Source organism: Phyllobates terribilis, unplaced genomic scaffold, assembly GCF_046119375.1.
Source record: "Phyllobates terribilis strain yellow unplaced genomic scaffold, ASM4611937v1 Scaffold_1__5_contigs__length_1240528914, whole genome shotgun sequence".
Taxonomy (NCBI): Eukaryota; Metazoa; Chordata; class Amphibia; order Anura; family Dendrobatidae; genus Phyllobates; species Phyllobates terribilis.
The window spans coordinates 309566366-309578946 of NW_027362761.1; the positions used below are offsets into that span (position 1 = coordinate 309566366).

A 12581-nucleotide genomic window follows, 5' to 3' on the forward strand; every position below is an offset into this window, starting at 1 on the left:
ATTGGCGGGGTGACGATGCGGAACTCCAACCAAGTGATGGCCTATTCTAAGGAAAAGCCAGCAGTGTTAAAGTCCCGGAAACCCCTTTAAGTATTGCTGTATATAGTATTGGAGATCAGATAATCACAGGTTCAAGTCCCGTAAGGAGACTAACAAATACACTAAAAAGTTTAAAAAATAATAATTCTAAATAATATGGAAAATTTGAAACACATAAAACTTTGAGTCTCCCCCCATTTTCCTCCATCAAAAATAAGGTTATTAAAGAAATACACGTATGTGGTATTACCATATCTGTAAAAGACAGATCTGTCAAAATAGAATTTAATTAATTAAATAAATAATAAAAAATTCAAAAACGCCAAAATTGAGATTCTTTTTGGTCGTCCTTAAACACCACAAAAAAAACCTGTAAAAGTGATCAAAAATGTCATATGTATCCCAAAATGGTATCAATAAAAACATCGTCTTGACCTGCAACAAAAATAAGCCCTCCCACAGCTCCATAAACTGAAAAATGAAGATGTGTCAATCGGTGACACAATCAGAAATTTTTTATTTTTACAAACCTTTGAATGTTTTTTTGCCACTAAAATAATAAAAAAAAGCTGGACAAGTTTAGTTTTGCCGTAATCAGACAATGATGCCAAATCATATTTACCATGCAATGTACGCTGTAAAAACAAGTCCAAAAAGCAATGTCAGAATAGCGGGATTTTTTCTCAATTTCACAGCACTTGGAATTTTTTTTCATGTTTTCCAGTACACTTTATGATAAAATAAATGGCGTCATTCAAAAGTACAATTCATCCCGCAAAAAAGAAGACCTCATACGACTATGTGAACGGAAAAACAAAAAAGCAAAATAGAAATTGGCAGTGTCAGGAAGGGGTTAAAGCAACCAGTCTGCTCCTATAATTCAATCAGCATGACAGTGATACCAGCTGCCTTTTAAACACTTGAAATTCAGTGGAAATGGTTTTGTTTTTTTTCAAGTAAGTTGATTTTTCTGGCAAGGAGTGACTGAATTATTTTTGCAATTTATTTGATCACTCGTTATAATAATCTAGAGTTCATGCAAACTGTCACTATAAAAACTGAAGCAGCAAACTTTGTGAAAGCCAAAATTTGTGTCAGTCTCAAAACTTTTGGCCACGACTGTAGATCCCTCTGCCTCAGGCCGTTTCTTAGGGCTCAACTACAGATCAGTTTTTTTGCGTATGGGTGCTATAAGTGTTTTTCACAAATAGCATTCGTACCTATGGTAGTCTATGTCCACAGGTAAGAGACAGATCAAAACAGGCAATGAAAGTCTAAAGGGCTGTAAAAAAAAAAAAAAAAAAAAAAAATCGGATAGCACTTAGATTCCTTCTGAATGCAGTCCAATTTTTGTGGACTGATAGATAAAAAACTTTTGTGTGAATTTTCCCTTATTGTGGAGAGGAGAAAGCAGTACATGTGCAGAGAGCGACTGAAACAATCACATTCAGACAGTCCCATTGAGTGACACACCTTGTCAGATTCTGCCCTGATGCCAAGGGCAGGTTTAATGCTCCGCAGTGGCTGGCAGAGAAAATGATAATCAGAGCACAAGAGAGGTCATCAGTGTGCTGACGGGGGACGGAGGATCAGGATGGGTTTTCAGCAATAGCTGGCGTTTCTGTGCCAGAAATGAGCCCTGATTACCTGAGCAGTAGATTCCAAGCCCCCGATGCCGCAGGGTCCTAGAGCTCACAGGGCAGGTCTGCTGAACACTCTCCTGTACTCCTGCCCTGCCAGTATACTGAAAGCCCAAGTATCAGAGTGCTAGCTACTGATATTCCCCATAAATGTGTCAGTCACAGAAACCTCTAAGGGTATGTGCAGATGATCAGTTAACGCTACGGATTGGACGCAGCACACTTGTGCTGCGTGCAATCCGCAGCGGCCAGATGTTACAGCATAGTGGATGGGATTTGTACAAATCCCATGTCCACTATGCGTTCCCGTGCCCCTGCGGCTCACCCGCGGAGACGGACATGTGGCGCGTCTTCACAGACCGCAACATGTCAATGTCTCCGCAAGAGAAATTCTACCAGTGCAATGGATAGGATGCGGTGAAGCCCACCTTCAATGAACACATGCGGATTCACCTGCGTGCAGCGCTTTGAACGCAGCATCAATTATACACTACCATTCCTGACAGTGTGCACATACCACATGTGTCTGAATCAAACACAGCTAGAATATGTCACATTCACACCTCATAACATTTTTAATACAAACATGTCTTCAAAACAGTGTGTCATCCACAGATCCCACATAATGTGTCAAAGATCTTTCCCATAACAGTGAGTCACACATAGATCCCCCATACCAGTGCATTATCCACATTATCCAAAGATCCCAGATCCCCCAATGTGAATGTCTCATTCATAGAACCCTCCATAATATTGCATCATCCACAGATCCCCCATAACAGTGTCATACAAAGATCTTCCCCATAACACTGACTCACCCACAAATCCCCCATAACACTCGGACAGAAACCCCATATCATTACATCAGATTCCCCCCATCATCCACAGATTCCCCCATAACAGTGCGTCATTCACAAAGCCCTCCATATAAGTGCATCATCCATAAATTTCCCCCAAAATCAGTGCGTCATCCACAGAGCCCCCCATATAAGTGCATCATCTACAGATCCCCCCCCCCCATTACAGTAAGTCATCGTTAGAAACCCCCCCATAACAGTGCATCATCTACAGGTCACACCTGTAACAGTGCATCATGCACTGATCCCATCATAAGTATATGTTGACAATGAGGACGAGGGGGGAGTGGACAGTTTTTTTTACATTTCAGGGCTTGGGGAGGGTGAATACAGACCAGGATTCCTACTATTCTGGGATATCGTATGTGAATGGACTATCTGAACCCAGCAGTGGGGACGGAGGCTTTGTGAAGGAAGGGAAGCAGCAGTTGCTGTTACTTGTGCCTCTGCTGAATCCCACAATCTCTCTTGTTCAGTATGATGAGAATGTGGTGAAAGCAAACAAGAAATCTTATACAAAGATAATTTTTATTCAACGTATGGACTCAAGCATTTTTTGTGAACATTAACACCTGCTGTGAAGTTTTTGGCAGTAAAGTGTGTTGTGGCATAACCACTTTAAGGATGCGGTTTACTCAGTATCTTGGGAATCGATACGTAAAGGAACACTTTTGCACGTATTTGCCTGTGGATAGTGAATATTAATACAATTAAAGCACCTATTATTTCTAGGCAATGATTGGAAACATTAAATGCCCATCACATATAGTCATGGAAGTTCCCCGCGGTAAAACTCACATAGAACTTGAGAAGGGCTCCGTCTGAGTTACAGCACCATGACCTCCTGCCCAAATACTCATGGGCTGTGTTCAGGATCATGAGAGATGATGGGAGCAGTGGAGTGCCCGAATTCTCTACAATGAAGAGTACATCAGAGGATGTTAGGCTAGCAGTCAACCCAAAATTAGCAGACTTGGGCAAATTGCTCCTGGTTCTAAATAGTTCATAACCAGGACAAATGTATAAATCAGACTATTACATTCAGGTAAGACAATGTAACACCACAAGCTGCCTATGAATAGCTTTAGTTAGGGCAATACCCCCATTAGGATGGAATTATATGTGAAGTTTTTAATGCAGGTTTCTGAGCCAAAGGGGTTTCAATAGAGGGAAGAAGTATAAAAGGCCCCCTATACATGTTTAAAGGGGATTTCCCATGAACAAAGTACATCTTAATCAATACATATTGGAATAAGAAGTTCCACAATTGGATGTGTTTAAATATAATGTTCCTGTGCTGAGATAATCTTATAAATGTGCCCCTGCTGTGTACTGTGTAATGGCTGTGTCTGACCGTACAGGAACATGGTCTGATCATACCACAGCTCCTGGGAAAGGGGGGGGGGTTTAGCTGTATGATTGTAAGATTCGAGAAGTACCTTCCTTAAAGTCTGTATGTTGGCACATGGAGTGTAAGGTCTCTTCTTCATGCTTGATAACCCGATGCAAAATTATCCATGGCAATACAGAGGACAATGAAGGCTCTTTCGTTTCTTCCTGGACTGCCATGCTACAGTCTATCAGCTGAAAAAAAAGTTGCTCATTTAAAGGGGTATTCCCATCTCCAAGATCCTATCCCAATATGTAAAAGGTGTAATTATAATAATATTAGCAAATACCTATAATTAGAAGTGTAGTATAGTTTTTCTGATTCGATTCGCTATGTCGCTTACCCCATGTGCAGGGCATTGCAGTAGCTTAGGTATCCATGGTTACGACCACTAACAGCTAACTAACTGTCATTATATGAGTGCTCATAATCATGGATACCTAAGCTACTGCAATGCCCTGCACATGGGGTAAGGAACATAGTCAATCAGAAGAACTATACTACATTCTAATTGGAAGTATTTGATAATATTATTGTTATTACACCTATTACATATTGGGATAGGAGCTTGGAGATGGGAATACTCCTTTAATGATCATCAAGGAAAACATTATCTTAATTCATTGGGTTAAATGGACAATGCAAAGGGGTTGTCAGCTGACGATCTTCACTTTGATTAATTACATTAAAGAATTGACATCTAATTTCTTACGGCTTCTTCTCCAGTACATGTTAGGGATTCTAGGCAGCAGAAGGACTCTTGTGTTAGCTAGATACCGCTAACTGCAATAACCAAAAGTCCTGCACTGCTGCAACACATCGACTCATCACTAGGGGGAGAAGAAAACCCCTTTCTCCATAACCCACTCCATTACTTTTAGACTGTATACTCAATTTGCAATACAAATAATAAAACAGTATACTAGAAAATTATTTTCTATGAAATTTACTACATAATAGTTCTTCAAGTGTAATACATACTTATGCAGGTGACAAAGGAAAGACACAGATCCATCAAGTTCAACCTTTCTCCACCAGTTATACATTTTCTATCACTAGATTGTGTATAACCCACAATGCATTTGTTGGGGAAAAATCATCCAGCCCCTTTTTCAAAGCTGTTCTAGTGTCAGCCATCACTACTTCTTGTGATAGGGCATTCCACAGTCCGACTGCTCTGACAGTAAAGAACCCTTTCCTATTTATCTTCCGTAGTCGCCTTTCTTCCACCCATAATGAGTGCCCCCTGGTCCTTAGTATGGGCTTTGGAAGGAATAAGTCATGTGCCAGTTCTCTGTATTTACCACACATACACTGTGTGCAGAATTATTAGGCAAGTTGTATTTTAGAGGATTATTTTTATTATTGATCAACAACTATGTTCTCAATCAACACAAAAGAATCATAAATATCCAAGCTTAATATTTTTAGAAGTTGGAGTGTTTTTTTTTTTTTAGATTTGGCTATCCTAGGAGGATATCTGTTTGTGCAGGTAACTATTACTGTGCTGAATTATTAGGCAACTTAATAAAAACCAAATATAATCCCATCTCACTTCTTTATTTTCACCAGGTAAACCAATATCAGTGCACAAAATTTAGAAATAAACATTTCTGACATGCAAAAGCAAAAACAAAAAAAAATAGTGATCAATATAGCCACCTTTCTTTATGATAACACTCAACTGTCTTCCATCCATAGATTCTGTCAGTTGCTTGATCTGTTTTCGATCAACATTGCGTGCAGCAGCCACCACAGCCTCCCAGACACTGTTCCGAGAGGTGTACTGTTTTCCCTCCCTGTAGATCTCACATTTTATGATGTACCACAGGTTCTCTATGGGGTTCAGATCAGGTGAACAAGGGGGCCATGTCATTATTTTTTCTTCTTTTAGACCTTTACTGGCCAGCCACGCTGTGGAGTAGTGGGATGCACGTGATGGAGCATTGTCCTGCATGAAAATCGTTTTTTTCTTGAACGATACCGACTTCTTCCTGTACCACTGCTTGAAGAAGTTGTCAGTAGGTCTGGGAGTTGAGCTTCACTCCATCCTCAACCCGAAAAGGTCCCACAAGTTCATCTTTGATGATACCAGCCCATACCAGTACCCCACCTCCACCTTGCTGGCGTCTGAGTCGGAGTGGAGCTCTCTGCCCTTTACTGATCCAGCCTCTGGCCCATCCATCTGGCCCATCAAGAATCACTCTCATTTCATCAGTCCATAAAACCTTTCAAAAATCAGTCTTAAGATATTTCTTGGCCCATTCTTGACATTTTATCTTATGTTTCTTGTTCAAGGGAGGTCATTTTTCAACCTTCCTTACCTTGGCCATGTCCCTCAGTATCGCACACCTTGTGCTTTTTGATTCGCCAGTAATGTTGCAGCTCTGAAATATGGCAAAACTGGTGGCGAATGGCATCTTGGCAGCTTCACGCTTGATTTTCCTCAATTCATGGGCAGTTATTTTGCGCCTATTTTGGCCAACACGCTTCTTGTGACCCTGTTGGCTATTTGCCATGAAACGCTTGATTGTTCGGTGATCACGCTTCAAAAGTTTGGAAATTTCAAGACTGCTGCATCCCTCTGCAAGACATCTCACAATTTTGGACTTTTCAGAGCCCGTCAAATCTCTCTTCTGACCCATTTTGCCAAAGGAAAGGAAGTTGCCTAATAATTAAGCACACCTTATATAGGGTGTTGATGTCATTAGTCAACACCCCTCCTCATTACAGAGATGCACATCACCAGATTTACTTAATTGGTAGTTGGCTCTCAAGCCTATGCAGCTTGGAGTAGGACAACATGTATAAAAAGTATCTTGTGATCAAAATACTCATTTGCCTAATAATTCTGCACACAGTGTATATTTATACATGTAAATGAGATCTCCTCTGAGACGTCTTTTTTCCAAGCTAAACAAGCCCAACTTTTCCAACCTCTCACTATAGTAGAGGCCTTCCATCCCATGTAATAATCTAGCTGCCCACCTTTGAGCTAACATCCTTTTAAAATGTGGAGCCCAAAACTGGATCCCATACTCCTTGATGTAACCTTACAAGTAATTTTTAGAGGGGTAACAATACCCCTGGATTGTTACCCCTGTATGTTCACTGGATTTTATCTCTATGTTTATACACCCCAAAATCTTGTTTGCTTTTGCGTCTGCTGCCTGACATTGAGTACTGCTGCTCAACTTATTTGTAACCAGAATCCCCAAGTCCTTCTGTTCTGTAGTCCCGAATATATTTCTAGCTAAAGTATATGCAGTAATACGATAACTCTGGCTTAAAGGGAATCTGTCACCCCCCTGGGCAATATCAGACCTCTACTATGGCCGTACAGGGTGTAGAAAAGTAAATCTATACTTACCTGTATGGCCCATAGCAGAGGTCTGATTGCAGAGAAATCTGGTTTTATAAAGTCTGTTTTCCAGAGGCTTGGCGTCTGGGGGACGGGAAGCAAACCCCTATCTGCTTACTATTCCCCTAAATCCCCGCCTTTGTGCTAAATTACCATATCCCCCCCTCCCCTGCACGTCACAGGGCCCTGTGACATGCCCTGCTCTGTCTCCCCTACGGCACATGCGCAAAGTGCCTCTTCCATGGAGCTCGCTTTGCTTCCCTCCGGCCCCGTTTGGCTGCGTACTGCCTGCGCAGCGGAAGTCTCAGTGACTCACCGTCGCATGCACAACACAAGGCTGCGGCGCAGTACGCAGCCAAACGGGGCCGGAGGGAAACAAAGCGCGTCACAGGGCCTGTCACAGGGCCCTGTGACGTGCAGGGGAGGGGGGGGGATAGGGTAATTTAGCACAAAGGCGGCGATTTAGGGGAATAGTAAGCAGATAGGAGGGCATTGCTTGGCGTCCACCGGAAGCACAGCCTCTGGAAGACAGACTTTATAAAACCAGATTTCTCTGCAATCAGACCTCTGCTATGGGCCATACAGGTATGTATAGATTTACTTTTCTATACCCTGTATGGCCATAGTAGAGGTCTAATATCGCCCGGGAGGGGGGGTGAAACATTCCCTTTAAGTGCATTACTCTACATTTATCAGCTATAAACTTCATTTGCCATGAGTTTGCCCATGCAGATGTCTTATTACCATCCTTTTGGTAATATTGTACGGTCAAGTTCAGTTTTTATTATCCTGTATAATTTTGTGTCATCAGAAAAGACTGACACTTTGCTCTCAATCACATCCACAAGGTCATAAGTAATTGGGTACATTATGGGTAAAGCAGGCACCAACTTATTGATATTCGTGGACACATAGTGGCAATTATTTTCTTCTGCATGGTCAGTGTTTTCTTGGATGAAGGTTACCTGTATGAGGTTACTGCAGAGACGTACGAGTTGTGCTGTGACTGTGGACTCCTGCAATATACAGCTGTCAGATGACAGAGAAAGGTCTATCCCTGTAAGTAACTGTGTTGCCGTGGTAACCCATTCTTCTTTGGATGCGCCGGACGTCGAGTTCAGAATCTGCTGGATTGCTTCATTCAGAGCGACCTCTGAACACTGGAAGCACTGTCTAAAGTCCGAGAGCTTCAGTAGGGAATCCTGTGCGGGAAGAATACCACATATTACATTTGACAGACAGCTTGTAATTTACATAATCAAGTCAGTGCTTTTCAAAATGGAAAGAAAAAGATTTATTTCTCCACAGTTTAATTAGATAATTACAGCTTTAGTCACAAAGATAATTGGAACTTTCAGTCAGATTCAGTCGGATCTAGAGATGGATTGGAAATGGTATAAACTGTACATCTCCCAAAATGCTGCACCCTGCTGATGTCACCTGAGGCTACATTCACACAGCCACTTGAGGGCTAACACCCAAGAGAAGCGGGTGGACGATCTGGTCTCTTCATCCATTGACTCTTAGCAATGAATCAGTTAAAGGGAATCTGTCACCAGGTTTTTGCTACTTCATCTAAGAGCAGTAGAACGTAGGGAAAGAGACCCTGATTCCAAGGATTTATCACTTAGTTTACTGGGTGCAGCTGTTGTGACACAATCAGAGCTTTTAGGCTGTGTGCCCACTATGCGTTTTTCAAGCGTTTTTGATGTGGAATTTCCGCAGCGTAAACGCTTGCAAAACGCTTGGTAATCAGTGCCCCATGATCCCCAATGAATATCCGCATGTTCTGTGCCCATGCTGCGAAATTTTCAGAAGCGGATTTTCCTTGCGGAAAAATAAGCAGCATGTCCATTATTTGTGCGTTTCTGCATGCGGATTTGAGGTCACGATGCATTTGAAAAACTCAAGTCAAATCCGCATGTAAAAACGCTGCAAAAACGCGACAAAAACATGTGTAAAATCCGCAAGCATTTTTACTGCCAAGAACATGCAGAAACGCTGTGGAAATTTTCTGCTTCAATTCTGCATCGTGGGCACATAGCCTTAGATGTAGCATGAAGCAGAGCTGAGAAAGCTAACCCCTCCCACAACACATCTTACTATGTAAATTGTATATTGACATTAAGCTGTTAATCAGTGCTCAGGGCTTGGCTGGACCAGGAGGCACGAGGGCAGCTAGTCAGGCAGTGATAAAAACAGTTTCTCTCCTGCTGACAAACCGCTTATAGTATGTAAACAACAGCACACAGCCTAATAAGTGACACGTCGCTGAAATCAGTGTCTCAGCCCCAAACTCATGCTGCCCTCAAATTACATAGCAAAAATCTGATGAAAGATTCCCTTTAAAAATTGGTGATAGAATGAAGTACAAAATATGTCTTCCATGTTTCATCCGTTTTATACGGAACCTCATTGACATTAATGGACTACTCTGATCTGCCAAACAGATGAGAATAGGACATGCTCTGAGGTTCACAGACCAGAGAAATGGATCCATTTTTAAAACTGATGTGTATGGATCAGTAAAACTCTATGGGTCACTGTGCCGGCCAAGACAAAAAAGAAAGCACTAGGACATGTCACACAGATGTGTTAATGCAGCCTAAAGCAAGGTTCTTACCCCATGGATTATGCTTACCTAATCAGATATGTAATAGCTAATCAAATCTGGAGGATACTTTTACTGTTATGTGTGTAGAATAGCAATTATTATTTAGTACTAATATGCATATGCAAGACTTCACTATAATATTATAAAATGAATTCTAGGCATATTAATCAACAGTGGTGAATACTTTACATATACATCTCTGCTGTGTATCACCTGCATAAGTAGTAGCTGAGCAGGTCTCTCTGGAGGAGATGTCATTAGATCAAGATGCTTATTTCTGTGATAACCACTCATACACAATGTGGGGCACACAAGACGAGCCACTGATGAGTAATCCCCGATGTCATGTAGCCTCTGAATCTCCTCCAGTGACTGGCATCTCTCCAAGGACTTCAGACTGTTTTCAATCTAGAAAAGAATAAAGCCAGAATACTATAATGACTCATCCAAAAGAATAACCTCTAGCTGCTCACAAATGGCTGCTCCACACGCTGGGTTTAGACCAGGAGATAATGTATAAGCGATGGAGTATACATTACATTTTTACATGTAACGATGATCGTGTAAAAATCTGCTGATATACAATCTGATGGTATACAATCGTATAATCGATCAAATGGTTTGCTATTCAATGTATTCAGACAAGTATTGTAACAGAAGATAAATTCATAGTGTGAGTGTGGAAATGTATGCAAATGTCTATGCACACGACACCCTTTAACCATTCCTTGCCCATCCCCTTAATTTTTGATTGAGTGCTATAGAAGCCACGACCAATCAACTAATGAGAAGAAGCCACATGGTTAAATTCATTTGTGTATACAAGGCTGAATTACCACACTGTTGAATAAACTAACGACTTTCATTTATATTGACCTATGTATTAACGAGCAGCCATTAATTATTTTTTTACCAGCTAGAAAATGTGAGACGATAAAAGAGCTTTTTGGGCCAAATTGTCTGGTCGCACTAACCATTTGCACAACACAGTTATCGTGCCTGATGGGTCGATCCAAGTGACAGAATCCCGTTCCAATCTCATCACTCGATTTCTCATCTAAAACTGGTTTCACGAGTTTGTCTCCATTTTAGGACTTTTTTTTACTTAATTGCATGTATTTGGGGTTAAAAATCATCTTTGCAAATGGATTTAATTAAAAATGTTGCACGGTTTGGTTTTTCAGGCTCTTTGTTTCCTGGCACGTTCAGCTTTGTCGTGGTTTGTGATCAAGGCAAAAGTGGTTACACAAATATGGATTTGATTAAGATTTCTCTTTGGTTCATTCACTTGATAAACTATTAGCATGTCTATTTTTGAAAGCATTGTTTCTTTGCATCATTTTTTCAACACATGCTTAAAACTTTTCCACAGTACTGTAAGTTTGTAGGGAAAGATTTAGTAGAACTTGAAATCCATTCTTTTCAATTCCTACTCATTTTTGGCTGTAGTGCACTGGGCGTGGGTGGTTTTAGCAATGACTTACAGTCTTCCCTGCATGATTCTGCATACAGAGATTGCTGTCAATCAGTGGGTAAGACCGCCCACTGGACTCCAAAACCCATATTTAAGAATTAAAATTCTGCTCAGCTTCTCCTGATCTGGTCTGGTCTGATATGCTGTTTGCAGCTCAGACTACTTGATGCAAGTGACAGAATCCTTTTAACACATTTGTTAAAAAAAAGGTAACTAGACAACTTCCTTAGAACATGCTTGCCAACTCTCCTGGAACATACTGGAGACCCTCAGAGAAAGAATGGGGGAATCTCCCATACTCCAGGAATAGATGCCAAATCTCCCAGGGGCAAGATAAGCCTTCAGCCAGGAAGCCATAGCTTTAGAAGCATGAAAGAGGCCCATAGACAATCCGGAGCTCCAGGTCATTTACCATACCGAGGATGAGTAGCTGGTGAACTATCCGAATACCTATTTCAGCTTTAGGATAAATTAGCCCCTCGTGAGGCTCTTCCTGGATTTCTACTTTGGGTTTCTCTGATTTAAAACTGAAAAAAGCTTGCTGTGCTGCAAACACTATTTGGAACAAGCCGAAAGTAGTATCTGTATGACGAAATGATTCAGAAACTCACCTCCTCTACAGACACGGTAGAATCCAGCAGCAGGTTGGGAAGTTTGATAACAACGGCGTCTACATTTTCTTTCACTTTGCATGCTTTAGCCTCTTGGCTTTGGAGCAAATCAGTGCACATATCAAAGTTTTCTAATGCTTGTTCCATGTCCCCCTACATTGTGACCATCGTACAATAGGTAAATGATTACTTTTTATGAAATACTTTTTTACTAGATAAGTACATTAATATAGCACTTAATATTCATAGGATTCAAAATAAGATCCAGTTTACAACAAGTTTATTGTATATGTAAAAAAAAATACACTGTACCGCAATTATACAGTGGCATGTAATAGTTTGGGCACCCCTGGTCAAAATTACTGGTATTGTGAACAGTTAACCAAGTTGAAGAGGAAATGATCTCTAAAAGGCTAAAAGGTAAAGATTACACATTTCCTTTGTATTTTAGGCAAAAAAATGAGATTTTTGTGTACTCACCGTAAAATCTCTCTCTCTTAGCCTCTAATTGGGGGGACACAGGACCATGGGTGTTATGCTGCTGTCCACTAGGAGGCGACACTATGCATAATCTGAAAAAGATTAACCGTGGCTC

The 12581-nt window shown here is 41.0% G+C and overlaps 1 protein-coding gene across 6 annotated transcripts in view; it reads right to left on the minus strand.

Moving 5' to 3' along the window:
* CABIN1 (calcineurin binding protein 1) overlaps positions 1-12581 on the minus strand; it is a 222666-nt gene that overhangs the window by 155202 nt on the left and 54883 nt on the right. For 5 of the 6 annotated variants that reach the window (XM_073674374.1, XM_073674401.1, XM_073674383.1 and 2 more), the window contains 5 exons: positions 11987-12139; positions 10115-10309; positions 8253-8489; positions 3976-4120; positions 3335-3450 (listed from right to left, as the gene is read on the minus strand). In XM_073674374.1, the coding sequence (XP_073530475.1) occupies positions 3335-3450; positions 3976-4120; positions 8253-8489; positions 10115-10309; positions 11987-12139 (846 nt within the window). The remainder of the gene's footprint in view (positions 1-3334; positions 3451-3975; positions 4121-8252; positions 8490-10114; positions 10310-11986; positions 12140-12581) is intronic. The other variant, XM_073674411.1, reaches the window with a different exon arrangement.